Below are 17,347 nucleotides of genomic sequence, written 5' to 3'. Positions count from 1 at the left end.
GGATACTTTTATCAGCAGAACTATAGAACAAAGCAAACTAAAATCTGTTTGTAATGTAAAGTAAATATAACATTTCTGATATTTGCATGTAGGTTTGTGTTGGAGCAGTACAACGCTCTCTCGTGGCTGACATGTACTCCTGCCACGCAAGACCGTCAGTCCTGCCTGCCTGTCCACCTGGCTGTTCTGGTCCAAATGTACAATGCCATCCTGAACATGCTTTAGCCGTGCAAGGTGAAAAGAAAATCTGAAGAGGAAATGCCTGCCGTTCTTATTGTTGGACAACAGGGGGCAGCAGAGCTCCTCTGTCGTTTGCTGATGTGGATTTAAGGGGCAAATAAAGGATGGGGCAAGTCTGCAATGAGGCAAAATGCGGGTTTTGCTTTTACTCCCGACACCAGTTTGAGGACCAGTTTAAATCTCCTGAAACTCCGGCGACTACTCCAGAGAGGCACACTGCATGTTTCTCCTTTTGCCCTATCTGAGACCTCCAGGGACTCCAAGTTGCACAACCAGCAGAACGGCATGACACCACCAACAGAACATGCTCTTTTTACATGTAGGACACTTTTACAGTTTTGTACCGAGCTGCACTGTTGACCTTCTGCAGTCTGACTGATGAAAAAGGGCAAATGTCCTCACTTACTCCGAAGGGGAAGCGTTTGATAAAGGCACTTTTTTTTCTGGCCTTCCTAAGTGTTGGGGACATGAAGATGTTGGTAAGTTAGACAGAATTGTTGTTTATAGTGTAATACGTACATTTGCAAAATGCTGAGACTTATTTTTAATATTTAAAAGAACAAAATGAGATACTTCAACATTTTTTCCCCCAATTGACTTGTAATTGGGATTTGAAATTTACAAAATGTCATTTTAATGCAATTGTACAGATGCCATATTTATAGAAATTATATCATGTGATACATATTTGATATATATAGATATGTATATACATAAATATATATTACCTCTTCCAAGCAGGCACTTAAAAGGGTGATGGACACGACCATCTTTTTAAATGTGGACACAGTATGAACAAATATCATATGTTTTTCATTTTACCATTTTATTTAAGTTTGAATTAAACTAATTAATGGAGGAAATGCAGCATACTCTATATTTATAAAGTATTACTCTTCTGTTCAAATGAAATGGGTCAAAGGTTGTTGAATATTTAAGGCAAATGCTGTATTTCATTGGCTGTCCTTAATGATGTCACACACGAGAAGGCCTGCCTCTGGGTCAGTCATATAGCATGTTTGTATATACACACTTGTCAGCTGCATTTTTTTAAAAGCTGTACATTTCATGCTGGTTGGTTTCATTTCAAGTGATTCATATCAAAGTATTTTTTGCTGTGAGATTTTTTTTTGTTTTGTTTTTAATATACAGTATATACAGTATGAGACTCATTTACTTACAGCCATGAGGTTCATTTGCCAAATGAGCGTGCACACGCAGACACGAAGGCAAGTTGGAAAGATTTGTTACATCTGCCATCACTTTGAATATCAAACAGATCCATTTTAGCGGGAGAGATCTGTTACTTTTACACTCTTTTTTAGTAAATTATTAAAACTCTTGGAAATGCTTTTGTCTTCAGCATTGTGTTTTTCAAATCGCAAAGTGGCTCTGTGCATCATTCAGCTTTCATAAGTTGTTTTATAACCTGATATAACCTGTCCTCTAAACACTGTATGCAAATGTACTGCGGGGAGGCAGATAAACAATATAATTAAAACTGCTTCACTATGCAAAAGCCAACATACACACACACACAATAAAAATATTATAGGGATATGGCACCTAGCCAGAAAACAAGGAGTGTCATAACGGGCGAGTGTACGCTGCTGCAGCATTCAGCATAGAGAGTTCATTAGTTCTCTGGTTTGTTTTTCCAGCAGAACTTTTTCATATTCCTTCAAAAAGGAGTCAGCGTACCAAAGAATTACCCGACATGGTGTGTTTGTGTACCAATCTTTTCTGCTCTTCAAAACATTTAATGGACCTGTATGTGAGGAAATGCATTTAATCATAAAATGGCCCTCACATGTCTGCAGACATATCACTGACAACAACAATAAAGCCAAAATATTCTCTGTGAAGTGTCAGATCCGTTACTAATGAGGTTTACCTTTTATTTTGGCCTGTAGCTCCGCCCACCTCCGATCTACCAATCACGAAATCAGGAGCGGTTCGACTACCGGGTTGCCAGTTACCACTAAGGTGCAGCTACGAACGTTTCGGAACGCCAATGTCGGACGATAATAAACCTAAAAAGCCTCGTTATAATTCCCAACAACGTAGGATATGCCTTTGAGAGATGGAGACAAGAAAAAATTGAACCCCGACTCCGAAGTTGCTGATTTTTCTCTTGGACAGGTAGGATTCTGCATGTTTGGCTAACTTAAATCAATTTAATGTAGGCGCGGATATTTCAAATGTGCTTCTCAGTCGAATAATATTATGCGTCTTTGTTCTTTAAATTGACCAGTTAAAAAATGTTGGAATAAATCCCAACGTTAGCGTCACAAATATGAATGAATGAAACCGTGCATCGGTCAAACGGAGACGTTCGTGCTGGATTCGGTAACTTAACTGGCAACCTCTACACTGGAGGGAGGCGGAGGGATACCAGTGTTTTGATTGTAGTTGTAGTACCAGTTCTGGCCACAATCACACATAGTGCTCCTTTTACGAGGCGGTCATCTCTCAAAACACACAAACATGAATTTATTTTAAACAATTTAAATTGAACGTCAGTTTTTCCGTGAAACATGTGTGTTATAATGCCCAGACTAATACATACATGAATAAACACAAATCTGAGTGGCACTAGGTTTTGCTTCGCCTCCATTCAGAATTTTTTTTTTCTTGACTCAATACTTGATTTCTTTTAAAAGTCGAATAATCTGCTGTGGACACATTGATAACTGCTGAAGGCAGTGGCAGAGCAGTTTCTATCTCTACATATATATGTACATATAGACTAAACAAGTCTAAAGAGCTGTTTGGACTTTTACATCAGTACATTGTGTGTCTCTAATGACTAAAGACTGTCCCCTTAAGTAAAGGTAAGAGCTTTTCTTTATTTGTGTGATATGATTGGGAAGAATAAGTGAGCTAAAGGAGCAGCTGAATGAGGTCCTTTTCCACATCATGGTCACATCATATCCTTGAGTGGAAACTGCATTTAAAAATCACATAAAATGGGGCAAAAAGTATAGTGGCCTGCAAAACTTCAGCAAAAGGGAGTCTTTGAAGCGTTCGGCAGCTCAAGGACGCCGACAATGGAAATGGAGTGAATGGCTAAAGAGTAAAAGCCACTGAAGAGTCACTTGTGTTGGTGGGGCTCCATAATGGTGACCACAGCAGGGGGCACCGGGCTCTTAACTGACTGCGACATGTTCTCCACAGATGGCCCATTAGGCCGTTCACCTCGCTCCCCGAGTGCACCGCTGCACTCAAACGTCCTACAGACTGGACCATTAGCAGGAGCGCAATTAGAAGTCAATGACATTTTAGATGTTTCCGCCGACAAGGCTGCTCGGGAAAAAAGGCCTCCTCAGAGGGCAGGACGCATCGACTGGCCTGGAAATATAATATTGAATACATCCGCCATGTTTTAAAATCTATAATCCACTTTCTGTTGAAGCTGATGATTTGTTTGCTAACTTAATTTTGATTGGTTCAGACCAGCGGTTACCATATGTAGCTCCTGGATTTGTGTGTCATCATCCGGGTTGCCGCCACCGTGTGCTAATATTATCATATCTTTATGGTGACCGCCGAGCATATGGTCCCTATACATGCAACCGATTCAACACATCCCTGGATACATTTAGCTTAGTAACAGCAGTTGTTTAGGTAAATTAGCTTGTTTGTGCAGCTGTAATTAGCCAGTATGGTCTCTTTTCTGTCATCGCAGTTTTTCTAATGGTGTATTATCAGACAAAATATTTAAATTCAAACCTTAACTTGGATATTTTGTTATTCTTAGAACATTTAGGGAGAAACTAAAAGACCACAAACTCCCCCAAATTGTTATTTGGTTCCCGTTTTGATAGAAATTATATGATATTCTCCTTTTATAGTCGTAAACATCTCCATAGAACTGGTATTTTGCATCTAAGCCGAGTTTTGTGCGGAATAAATACACGTCTGTCTCCGAGCGATTGAAGCGAGTAAACAATGGCAGCGTCATCTGAAGTTTGATGGCGAATTCTAAAAATTCTGTTTGCTGCTGGATGCAGGCTGGGGTTGCACGAGCCCGGTCAGGATTCCGAACGCTGGGGTTCTGCAGGAGGAGGCGAGCACACAAGTTTAATTCAAAGCAAAATGAGCCTCCTGGCTCTGCTGCCCGTCACGGTGGCCTTTGGACGACGCGGTAGGTCCCGAACGTGCCCGATCCGATCCGCCCGTGGGCGGTCCGCGGGTCAGGCGGTGGCTGCGAGGGGTCATCGCAGGACAGACAACTGCAGGTTTGGTCTGGCGTGACCTCAGACATGGCGGCTGAGGCGAGGGGTCGGTTTTTAAGCGTTTTTGGGAGGTGGGATGTTTTCTGCTCGCATGTCTGGCACCAGCTCACCTCGGAGAGGATAAACTTTCCCAGTATCCACCCCAGTGCGGATGAGCAGTACATTCCTCGCAGATCCCTTAGGTCAACAGTTTACATACATCCCCAAAACACATTTTTTTGGCTTTTGCCAATTTCCATAATGGGTTTCCATCCTCCAAACCTCAACAGAGGGAAGACTGTGGTTGATTTCAACAATCTGGCCGTTGCAGAACCTTCCCACCATCTTGAACGTGTATATCCGCATCGCCGCCTTTGATCGCCCCACTGATCAGAGGAAATAGGGACCTTTCAACATATATTTTCCTCACGTCCGCGATGCTCCTCAGCCACCTTCCAGATGGCTCGGAGGGAGCGCGGCTCTCGTTCCACGCACACGGCCATCATCGCCTTTCGTTTAAAGGTTCCGCGCCGAAGCCGCGGGAACATCTGCCAAGTCAGCGCGGCAGATGCTCTGAAACATTTGATTTGATCTGGGAGCCGTTCCATCTACAGCGTTCCGCATTTGCATAAATAAATTCTGTTAAAAAAGAAAGAAAAGACAATTGGGGGCAGGCCAGGAGGAGTTTTGTCACACGCCCTCGTGGATGTCTAAATGGGGAAAACCATTTTAGCCGTTGAATAGAGAATAATAAAACAAGAATATTAATCCCTTTAATGGCTCCAGGTCAAAGGTCACACACGAATTTCTGTAAAACATATGACGGAAAGTAATTTTTTTATGGATAGTCATAATTTAAACCATACTGACGGCTAGTTTGGGTTTGTTCTGGACCACAAAGGCTTGCTATTGCTGCTGTAAATAACAACAGGCCATGGATGGCTGAATGATAGAAGTCTCTCTCACACGGTGATGAAGCCAAAACTCCGCCGTCAGAACCTCTTTGTGCATTCCGCTGGGAAGTTCACGTTGTGTATTCGGAGCTCTGCAGCCTCTTCAGCTGGAAGATGTTTTGTCAGGGGCGATGACAGAAGACGACCCGATCAAACGCTAACGAATGAGCCGCAGCTCCAAGACAGACACGGCTCGGCGCCGATCAAAAATCAAAACGCTGTTTTTGACGGCGTGTCACCGTGAAACTGCTCGTAATTTCCAGAATTAAATATAATTACTTTTCAAAGCTGCGGCACAAACAGCGATTCTTGATATGCCAACAGACTGTTGAAGCCCGGCCTGGCATCCTGATGAGGCCTATCAACGCCTCGGAGATGTAAAACACAGCCTCTCCAGGCCCGCGCTTTCTTTATTTCATTAACGATTTGACCTAATTACGGAGAGGAGGTGCCTGTCTGCAGCTGTGTGTTTTGCTGGGACATGTTTGAAGCTGCAGAAAACAGCTAACAAGGGCACACCTGCGACTGAATGACAGGAAATTTCAATGCTACCGACGCTAATGGAAAACTATCACTGTCGAAGATAATTACACCTCTGTTTGTGTTGCGTAGCAACTGCAGTGTTTTCCTAACAGCTTTGTTCACTGTTATCCTGCCTTATCATAACACATTATTAGGTTATTAAATGTCACACTGCTGCAGAAACATTTAGCTTGAAAATTGCAGGGCGCATTGTTGATCCGCTTTCACCTTTGCTGTGGCCTCACTGATCAATATCTGATTATTGACAGTGGTTTATACATTCGATCAGCAGTTGTGGACTTGGTTTTAGATGAAAATTCAACGTATCTTCTTGTTTTAGCATGTTAGTGTGGAAGCAATAATAGCTGTGGCGCAACTTTACAGGAAAAAACAAATCAAATTGATTAAAAGTGAGTCTTTAAGATCAGTTTTTCTGAGTAGTTTTATTGGCACAAAGCTCCACTCTTCTCTCTCCGCGCTGGGGCAGATTCCTGCTTCCCCCATGCAATGCTTTCCGCGGCCACAAGGGTGCGTCGTTAGCCAAGAGATGAATCAGGCTTCCAGCAGCTGTTCCTGCACAGTTCCACAGGTAAAAGGGTCGTTGGTGGTGTTTTTGTAGCAGACTGTGCGGAGGACACTGCTGAGATGCTTCACAAAGTCCCACACGGACGGAAAATCAAGCAGCCGCTGGGGTTATGAGAGCAGCGTAATGACATGATGGAGACTGGGCTGTAATTTCAAAGTGTTTGTTGGAGATGTCTTCAGAATAAAGCCTGTGAAGTTTGAGCCTTTTTGGACAAACACGCACAAACAAACAGCAGTGCCAGGTTCAGCCCTGTGTGACACTGAACAAAACATCAAAAATCTGTTAGCTATTCGGGGAGAAGCCCGAGACATGTTTTTCTTATTTTTACCTTAATTTTGTAATCATTTTTTGGAAGAAAACGGGAATAAACACAACTGTTCGTGCTCGGCGAGGACTTTATTTGACAGAACGATACTTGGCCTCGGCGAGGAGAGATCAGAATCGGTGTGTGTTCACCTGACATCGGTGGGAATGACCGTTAACGACATGCAAACTTTAATTATCACTCAATGATTTATTACTAGCCTCTAGTTCAATATTTGCTCTTCAGAAACCCAAGTTAGCAGCTTTGCTCTGCTTCTCTCAAACAGGAAAGAGTGGCAGAGAAAGTCAAGTGCCATATAAATAGAAAGGTCTTCCCAGAGGCACTTACCCTGCAATCCTGAAAATTGTGTCTTAGCTCAGCTTGTCCACTCAAGCCACATTGGAGAATGTGCTCGAAATCAAAGCAAAGAATAGCCGAGCCCTGCGGTCATTAGGCAGACGGGGGGTGAGGGACACATAGTAATGATCCATTAGCTTTCCCAGCTCAGATATTCTCCAGATCTGCATCTGATAGTCCCATAAATCAGCTTACTGGCATGGCTGCAGCTGAGGATAGGAGCGGGCCTTCTCTTTTTTTCTTTGCTGTCATAGAGGACGATTGTCTTCGAATCAACGTGGTTGAGGAGGAGATGGCGAAAGACTTTAAAAGCCACGCCGCGCTCCTTCAGTCCCGCCGCCATAGACCAGCGCCCCCTCGTCCCACTGGACCCCAGTAATGGAGATTATCAATGACAACATACGTCTCTCTGCAGCCGGGCTCTTTTTGAAACAGGTAGCGGGCCGGAGTGAGCAGGAGTCTGGTCCAGGCTGTCTGGATTATTGCCTCTGGTTCTAATATAGTGGTCTAGTCATAAAAGCATTGGCTGGGGGTGAAGCGAGAGGTGAAAGCATTCTATTTTCTCTCAAGTGGACCTGCAGAAGGAGCAGGAGGAGACGGAGACAGTCTCTTCAGCTCAAATGGCGGCGCGGCTGATGGCTGGAGACAGATAAGGAACCCAGGCTGCTGCAGGTGAGGCCCGCGCTGACGTGGAACGCCCCGATTCCAGCCCGGCCGCGGCTCGCCCTGTGATTCCGAGCCTTGGACTGTCCGTTCTCCCCGCTTTGACGTTCTCCATCTTTGCTGGCAGCCCCTCGGCCTGCACATAATTTGAGTCATCAGTCTCGATTTCTACGCAGCAGATGTTTCCCCATGTCAGCAGGCCCCCCCCTGACAAAGCAAAGATGGAGAACCCTCCTCTTTTTAAAGTGTTGCACATGAAACTCCCTTCTCTCCTTTCCTTCCCTCTCCCCACACCGACTCTCAGATTCCCATGGGACACCGTCCCGTGTCCAATCCTAATGGTGGGAAAACATATTTTAATCGATGCCCTGGTCCGCCTGTGTGTGTGAGTGTGTGTGTGAGTGTGTGTGTGTGTGTGTGTGTGTGTGTGTGTTCAGAGCCTAAATGAAGATGCATGCAGGAGTGACGCAGCGGAACAAAGGCCGTTAGTTGTATTGTATTTTTTGCGGTTGTCCTGATGAGTCATTTATCCTCGAAGATGGACTGGGATCCTGGAACTGCTCCTGAGAGCCTGGCAGAGACACTAATGGAAGGTGATTAATAGGCCGTGGTGGTAAACGAACGCTATGATACTGGGATCATCACGGCTGTAATGTGATTGAGCTGCAGGCACCACCGCCAGCCTTGTTCTGACGTCCTTTAGACCAAAAAATAGGAGAAAATGAGACCAAACCAAATGTTGGTATTATTTATTTGGGGTATTTTAATGAAACAATATTGACTTTTTTTTTTAAGTTGTTCAATTTTTTGATCAACAAAAACTGAAAAGCTCTCAACTGTTCATATAAATCACAACTATTGGGACTAAAATGTTAACCTGAGATTGAAAAAAGTATTTAACGGCGTATTTAATTTCTTTTTTCAGATTATTTGTCCGTGGGCGTGTGTGCGTGTGTGTGTGTGTGTGTGTGTGTGTGTGAATGTTTTTGCTTTTTTTAAAAAAAAATACTGTAAATTGTGTAAAAATACGTTGTAATCTTAAAATGCATATTGGAAAATAAAAGATGATTTTCGCATTTATAACTAATTATTTCATTTTGATTGTAAAATAAATAGATAAATAAAAACCAAACCAAGACCAATTGACTCTTTTCACGGGTATCATTTGGAATCGAACGCGGCCCTTCGGACCCACGTTCCGGGGCTAAACCTGCTCCAGAGACGCTCCTGGACCTCTGCTGATGTCTGCGGCGCTAATTAGGGCCGACATGTTTTCCAACTCCCCTCAGGAGCGACCTGGAGAAGCTGTTACAAAGAAAACCCTCCTCAGATGGTCCCATGGAATATTTCCTTCCCTCGTCCGCAAATGTGTCCGGCTGGGAGAAAATTGTTGGGGTCATTAGACCCCCAAAACCAGTTCCAGGGTTTTCTTTTAACGTTCTTTGAACCGAGCAAATTGATGTTATTGTATCAATTGGACTTGATGGACCCATTTAGGCTGTTGGAGCTCGGGCTTTCTTGTCCTCTGAGGCGGATTTTGTGACTGTTGGGGAATAAAGGTGATTTCATTTATTTTATAATTCATTTCTCTTTTAAAAGTGGGAAGAGCGCAGCCTCCGTATTTTCAACGGCCACTAACAGGAAATAATTTTCTCACTCTCATTTTCTCATCTTACACGTGGAAGACGGGACGCGTATTCTTAAAAAAGTAATTATTCCGAGGTGAGGATCATCTTAGATGAAATAAAGAAGGCAGCGGAGAACGAATAAAACCGCGATGAAAATGTCTGACGGCCACTGTATGGCGCTAAGGAACCGCGGGATAAACATCAACACAACAACAACAATAATGATAGTAATAATAAAAATAATAGTAATGATAATAAACGTTCCTAGCATATTACACTTACGTTTGTTTAGATGTCCTCAATTTTGTTAGAAATTAATTTGACCTATAAAATAATGTTCCATTGTTTCATGTGCTTTGTATTTATAGTTCAATTATTATTATTATAATTATAATTATTATTATTATAATTATAATTATAATTATAATTATTATTATTATAATAATTATAATAATTATAGTCTGCGTGCTTTATTTAGGCGTGTGTCTTAATGAAGTTTGCTCTGCTAAACCCTTTAACTTCTATTTAAAGCTTAACAACGCAGTGTGTTAAGACCAGGCTGAATGGACTGAAAGGTCCTAAAGTCGTAAAGTCGGGGCCACTTCATTCAAGACCTCCGTGGACGAGCAGCAGATATATTTGATTGAATAAACTCAAAAACCAAGAATACATACCAAGGTGTTCTAGAGTGATCTCGCTGTCAGCTGCAGGCCTGCCGTGCGTCTGGCCCTCCTCCCCGGGCCGTGCGTCTGGCCCTCCTCCCCGGGCCGTGCGCGCTTCCTGCCTACCTGGAGCTGCTGCTGCTGCTGCTGCTGCTGCTGCGGCGCTGAATGGCTGCGCGTCGTCACATTCATGTCTGCGGCTCCCAAACCCCATTAAAAACACCCCAACATCAAAGAATAAAATAATCACAGGCTGCGGTAAAGTTCCTGAAAAGGCTCGTGTTTTCTGAAGCCATGCCGCCCCCCCAGCCCACCCCCATGTCTCACTCTGTCGATCATGCTGCTGTATGACCCCCACAGCTAAATACTCCATTAAAGATCAGCAAACAAAGAGGTGAACGTTTGACATCATTTCAGAACCTTCCCAGAGTTTGACACCGGCGCTGCATGCGTGGTGCGTTCACTGACACCGCTTACACAGAAGATTAAAGCTTCATCTGCCCGCAGAAACACTTTAGGAACACAGCAGCGTTCACAGAATCAAAAATTAAAAGGTTGGATTGTTGCAACGCTGCACATATTCAAATAATAATGAATGATAATGATTATTTCTTCATAATAAGAATGAAATAAAATAACCGTTTGATGTGAATCACTTTTATCGTCCTGTTTCGGTCTCTCTGCAAAGCTAGCGAACTATTGTGGCCTAGGGTGGCACAAATGGCCTATTGTGCACTGACTGGAGTCTATAGCTTATGTTATGACTTGTGCAACAACCCCCCCTGTCTAAACATGCAGGGTGTGACGGATGAGTCATGTGAGGAACTCTTACATACTGTACTTTGGATGAATCTCATGTTTCATTAAGCCCTTTACAGACACATACGTGTCACTGTGACATGGGTGCATTCAGCCAAAGGTGCAGGAGAGGAAGAGCAGAAGAAGGGCCCCACCTCCCCCCCTCGTGGGCAGTACTCCCCCTACATGGTGACTTTTATGGCACGGATCATGCAGGGGTGGGAATGAGACCCTGGAAGTCCCCCTGCGCCCACCAGGGAAGGAGGCGCCACTTCTTCTGTCCTTTCTCCTCGCATCATCGCCGACTCTCCTCCAAACGTCTCCTGATATGATTCGGGTGCTCCATCAGGTCGAGAGAGTCGGACGATGGCATATCGGCATCTGACCGCTGATTTATTCCCGCTCCCCCTCAGCTGCAAATGGAATTCTGCAGCTGGCAGCACTCACACACCCCTTTGATTAAATCTTTGTCTCCAGTAGATTTGTGCCAGTGTGTTTGGGCGGCACCACTAAATCACATTACTCATCAGTTCTCTGGTCGTCCTGTTGTTTTTAATCAGTCTGGATGAAAAGATCTCAGCATGAATGGGTGAAGCTGCTAATGAAGGGCCTTCCTCTGACATTTCCCCACTCCCGGTCTTTCGGCGTTGAGAACCAAATCCGTCACATGAAGGTGTTCCCCGTGCCGACGGTATGTGGCGCACCCTCTCTCGGAGCCACGCCCCCCCCCAAGCCATTTCCATTAGCCGCCAGGAGGGGCGGATGAGGTCTCCGGAGATGATAAACGAAGCTAAAGTGATGTGACAGCCAAAGGAAAAGTTAAAAGGCGAAATGGCAGAGATCAAACGCAAAGTTGGGAAAAGAACAGCTTCCATTCATTTAAATAGGCACTTAAATCCCAGGAGATCTCATTCAGACGCTAAGATAATAACCAAGTGCTTCAGAACCCCGATATGTTATATAGCCTTCATATCAATTGTTCCTCATTAGCTGTGCAGAAACAAATGTTTTATTCACACCTGCTGGATTTGTTAACCAGCCTCATAATAAAGGTGGAACATTTGATGGTTTATTTGCTTGCTGGTTATTACCTTACACCCCAGGATACGCGGTGCACGCGCACAGCTCAGCACCGTCCAGAGCATTCCAACATTTCCTACCTCTGACCTTTTGAATTAAGGGTTATATATTATAAAAAAGCAGCAATCAGATCACGATTAGCGACGCTGCCGTTGCCTGCCAGGCAGAACGGCACGAAACAGGATAATAATGTGTTGTTTTTTGTGTGCGCCTTCATAATAGAGGCCCGTGAACCTGACCTCTGTTGCCACATAAAGGTTACTGCTCATTTCTAAGGTTGCCAAGGGAGCACATGAAAACCAATTCATGGTTCACCAATATTTTCCCAGCAAGTTCAATTGAATGTCCTTTCAGTTCATGACCACATTTAAAGATGAATTGCTCGTGCTCCTCATGTGGGTTTTATTTGGCTCCACCACTCCAGTGAATGGACCCCCCCCCCCCCCCCCCCCCTCGCTGTTTGCCGTTGAACTGTTTTGCTCTTTTGTGATGAAGTCTTGAAAGAACCTCCAAACATCTGAGCCCGCCACAGAGAAACCTGAATGAGGGAAATTGGGAGCGTGCAGGCGGAGAACAGGTTGTTTTGACCCCCCCACACACACATCCTTCCCAGAAGGAAATGAGAGTTCCATTTTTATTTTGCAGTAATAATTTTCAATGACCTGATTTTGAATCATGGCTTTTTGAGTTGAGCGCGCAGCATCTACCTACTGTAGAAAGTATTGTATAGTCATTTGATTATCCTGTTCAATACACTCATATTCTCCAATAATAGAATAATTATTGTTAATAATTTCCAGAAGGGGGAAAAAAAAAGCAATTTTCCTGTTCCAACAGAGGAGCTCTTAGCTTTTATGGCTACAGTTACGGTTGCTGGGAATGAGTAACATGTCAGTCCATAATTGATCATATAACCCCCTTTTATATATGGACATATATTTATAAGGGTTATTATAGATATATCATATATCCAGATAAAGTATATAGGTGTGGTAGCTTCAGTGTTTTAGGGACAATTACATTTCCAGAAGAACATAATGCTGATCTTGGATTCCATAGTTTCCATTTCTGTATAGCGGGCACGTATCAGCACGAGCCGAGCTGAAATGTCAATAAAAGAGAATAAAAGCTTCTTTTTTTTTCCTTTTCCCGTGTCTTCCATCGTAGGCTTTTGGATGTTAATGAGGGCTTTGAAAACATTATTTGTGCTGTATCACAGCTGTTATCAACTTATTTCTGGCCTGAATTTTAACAAGCCTGAAACACACATACGGTCCTCCTCCTCGGCACGGTGGCCACTCAACAGGAACATCAATCGTGCCCTCTCCCGTTTCTGGCTAATGTTAATTGCAAATCTGCTCTTTCCACGTAGGAACCCTGAGAACCAGAGGAGAGAACGTCGTCCCCTGAGCTCTCTACTACTCAAATTAATTACAGAGATATTGCAACAGACTTGCTCTACACATCTGCATACAGAGTAGCTCACCTCATGCATACGTAGCCTGTAGGAAGACCTGCTCCACCACTCCAGGACGGAGATTATTCATGGAAAAGAAATGAAGAACCAGACTTCCGCAGTCCCTAACCTAATAAATTAACAGTATATCTCCCCCCTTAACAGTGGTTTTTGTTTTATAGCTTTTGATACGAGCAAGAATAGAAGAGCCAACAACAACCACCGTATCAATCACCCCGGCCACTGGAGTTTATTTCAGTGGTGCAGATTTCATTAAAATACCCCCCCTCCTCCCTTTTTTTTAAAAAAAAAAGAAGGAAAAAACAATCTGTGATTAACTTTGCATGTCTTTGCTAGAATAACATTACCGCTGGAACAAATTCACCAACAGACAACAGTAACAATGTCAGAGCCAGACTGCCTGAATTGGCGTAATAGTGTTTTCGCTCGAAGACATCAAACAAGGACAAGAAGCAGATATACACAGAGGAGACATCATGCGTGCTGGTAAGCTAAAGAGCGACGTGACGTGCCAAGAAAAGCAGAAAGACAAGCCAGTCAACACACAGCTGCTTGTCTCCCGTTCTGCCACGCAAGCTGTGAGCTAACAAGCTAACACGCAGTTGGCAGCACAGCCAAGGTGACTGCGAGTTTAAAGGGCAGGGTTCAGAAGAGTAACTGACCCCGTCCTGCCTCACACACTCCCGGGCTGTACGTATTTACGAGGTGTAATTTTTATGTGAGCGCCAGGCTACAACAGGTTTAAGAGGGCCAGTGTAACCTTCTCGGGGCCCAGGGTGACTCCCAACATCACCTACAATAGTTTCCCTGGGACACAATTAGGGCCTCTGAGTCACCCCCGCTTGATGAGTCCAGGGAGCCTCGCTTGGGCCCCCTCTTTCACTTACTGCCTGGCTTTGAAACGCTCATAACTCTCCTTTCTTACCAGACACGGGGATGTTTCAAGCCTGTAATAAACCAAAAGACGGCGGACACGTCATCGCCGAGAAGGGAGCAGGAAAAGGCGTCACGCTGGGGTTCTGCGGCGCTGACAAATGTTGGCGAAAACGTAAAGAAACGCAGCTTTTATCTGTTTCCCTTTGATGTGCCCTGCTCGGCGAGCTGTGACGGTCGCCGCGATGCCCTGCGACACAGTGAATATGCAGCAGGGGCTCGCTGGGGCTGGCCACACTGACTTGTCATCACTGTTCAGCGTCAAACCCCAAACTACCAATTAACTCCTGAGCCCACCCCCACCTGCCCGAAGGCACGATGACCTCCCCCCCTCCTCCCCAGTCTGTGCTCCTCCACTCACGGACCCACTTCTGCCCCCCCTGAACCCAGCTCTGTACTCTCTAAACATGCCCCACGAGATGCCTCGTGACTCCGTGACATACAGACGCTCACAGATATTTGTCCCCGTCTGTGTGCTTCCGTCTGTCTGTCAGACCCCTGAACTTTAAAAATAAAAAGAGGAGAAAGTCAATTTGTCTGTGGTCTTTCCAGGGAGCTCGAGCCGCGTATCATCGCGGGGTAACTGGGAGAGATGTTGGCTTTGGCTCGGAGACTCAGCACCAGAACAACTGTGACGCTTGCTCGTTCATTTAAAACACCACGAGGCGCTCGTACGCGACAAATCTGTTATTGCCAAAAATGATATCCAATAGTTCAAGCAGCTTCTCAGGTTTTGGATGAAACCACATTCTAATTGCCCAGGTCGATACTTTGCTACCTTCATGGACAACTGCTAACGATAATATGGAGTGCAAATGCTCGTTATGTTTAATCTGGGCCACGTAAGCTGCTGCGACACATAAGGAATTGTGAAGTGTGTGTCACTGTTTTCCTTTGGATGTCCCATTAGTGCAGAATAAGCTGTGGCCTCCTTCACGGTTTCTGTGAAACCATCAGGCTTGTCTGCCGGGAGCAGAATGTTTGACCTGAAGTATCAGGAGCAAAGCGCTCGTTCCTTGGGTCCGCAGGGCCACGCGCTCTGCAGAACCTCCCAGGGGGGACGTGTTGCATTAACGTGGACGCGTCACTCGCCAGAGGTCGACAACTTCTCGTAGCTGCGGAGGCCAGCCGCTCCTTCGTCCCCATCCCTCCATCGCTCATGTCAGCCCGCTCAGGAATCCTTTTCACCGAGCGTTCAGATAGCTGGGAAACGCTGCCTCAGCCTATTGATTTTTAAAAATTATTATTATAGCTTTATATATACAGATGGAGGTTTGCTTTTTTTTTAACTGTTTTCACCAACTCCTCGTGGACGTTTGGACGCACAGAGTTAGCAATGCAGTGTTCTCAAATTGTCATGTGATGTTCTGCTTCTTTTTTTTTATGACTAGATTTTAAAAGCCGTTCCCCGTCTGTTGCACACCGGAGGCCATATTAAATTACCGATCCCTCTAGGACGACACAACACGGTAAGCGGGTTACCAAGGTGACTCCGGTCTCTGCCGTAAAATACCCAAACATTTGTGGCCATTGCCTCCCAACTGTTGACCTACGACAGTAACTCATTTTTTCCCCCTCCTTCCTCTTCTTCTTCCTAACAGCACTATTTATAATGGCAGCTAAAATGGTACCAGGCTTATGTGTTTGAGTGAGACGACTGAGCGTCTGACTCTATGTCTTTCTTGGCTCTGGCACTGCTGGCGACTTCCCCTGCCGTATTATTTATTGCCTTTTATCTTCCCTTCAAATGTGTCTGCGTGATTCATCGCAGACATGTGTTGGGTCAGTTGTTCACAGCACAATGGTGAGATGAGATTTGTTTTGCTTCGTGACATGTGGTACTTCCCGGCCCGCGAGGCTGCGAAGCTTCCCGAGACGCAGTTCCAGTGCATCCGTCATCCTGAGCAGTAACTCGGTGCAGGTGATATGTTCCCTTTGAGCGAGAAATTAAGCGCTGCGGCTTTTACCTTTACGTCGCGTCGTGAGCGCGCAGTTGTCTGTTTCACCCCGAGGAGGTTTATTTTGGGCAGACCAAGGTCACTGTAATCTCAGCAGCTCAGACTCGATCATTTTCCATCTGTGGGAGCCGAAACGGGGGAAAGGCGATGAGGCATTTTGTCAAATTCGGACACCTCTGCTGACAGTAAAACAATGGAATCCAGATTTCTCAGAGGACACGCGATATCGGGAGTGTAAGCTTCCACTTCACGCGTCTTCCCTCATCTTCTCCTCAACCCACAAATCACCTGCCTGCCCTCCCATAGTCACCCTAAAGGTCAAGGGGTGCCGTGTCACACCTGTCACTCACAGCGGTGTCCAATTTTGTAGCCTTTCATGGCCCAGGTTGTTTGGACCAGGCTAGGAGAGTGAGAAAAAACAACACACAGTGGCTAAAAAGGGAAGCAGGAAGTTCGATACAATAGAGGAGACCTTTGATCCATGATGAGGGGGAAGACTTCCCCTCTGGGTGCAAACTATTAATGTGAAAGTGACTCTGCCCTTTGCTCATTTGTTACAGCGAATAATGGGTCTAAAATTAGCACACAATGGCAGGCAGGCGGGCGACACTCGCATCCAGCCATGCGCAGGAAGGGAGTGGGAGTTAATTGTATAAAAAATGAGTGATTTGTTTGGGTCGAGAAGCACCAGCATCTGTAGGGCCGAAGGACAGGCGCCGCTTCCGGGTTACCGCGGTGCGTTCAGGCCGCAGGTGCACAAACCTGCTTTGTGTTAATGTCTGTCTTCACGCAACCCTGAAGGAATTTAACAGTCCTGCCAAGGTGTCAGACGAAGCTTTACAATTCAATCCTGTGGACAAGAGTGTGGCATTTAAAACCCTGATCAACTTTAAAGTCCACTTTGCACCCCTTTATTTAATAGTTCTAATAAGAGCCGTGTCTCTTTCTACTTGAAGAACAACGCCAGTT

General features: G+C 45.0%; 1 protein-coding gene and 1 long non-coding RNA gene across 3 annotated transcripts in view; one reads left to right on the top strand and one right to left on the bottom strand.

The window, feature by feature from the left end:
* Window positions 1–1,591, top strand: part of LOC130517076 (mediator of RNA polymerase II transcription subunit 13-like) — a 55,300-nt gene extending 53,709 nt beyond the window's left edge. For both annotated transcript variants that reach the window (XM_057018680.1, XM_057018679.1), the window contains exon 31: window positions 93–1,591. In XM_057018680.1, the coding sequence (XP_056874660.1) occupies window positions 93–225 (133 nt within the window). In that variant the 3' untranslated portion in view covers window positions 226–1,591. The remainder of the gene's footprint in view (window positions 1–92) is intronic.
* A 4,765-nt stretch (window positions 1,592–6,356) lies between these two features.
* LOC130517598 (uncharacterized) lies at window positions 6,357–10,471 on the bottom strand. Its single transcript, XR_008947749.1, has 2 exons — window positions 10,145–10,471; window positions 6,357–7,978 (listed from the first exon to the last, which is right to left on the bottom strand). It is a non-coding gene; the product is annotated as an uncharacterized LOC130517598 (long non-coding RNA).
* Window positions 10,472–17,347: the final 6,876 nt, after the last annotated feature.

Source organism: Takifugu flavidus, chromosome 20 (assembly GCF_003711565.1).
Source record: "Takifugu flavidus isolate HTHZ2018 chromosome 20, ASM371156v2, whole genome shotgun sequence".
Taxonomy (NCBI): Eukaryota; Metazoa; Chordata; class Actinopteri; order Tetraodontiformes; family Tetraodontidae; genus Takifugu; species Takifugu flavidus.
The sequence above is the reverse complement of the archived record's forward strand: the minus strand, read 5'-3'. Positions and strand labels throughout refer to the sequence as shown.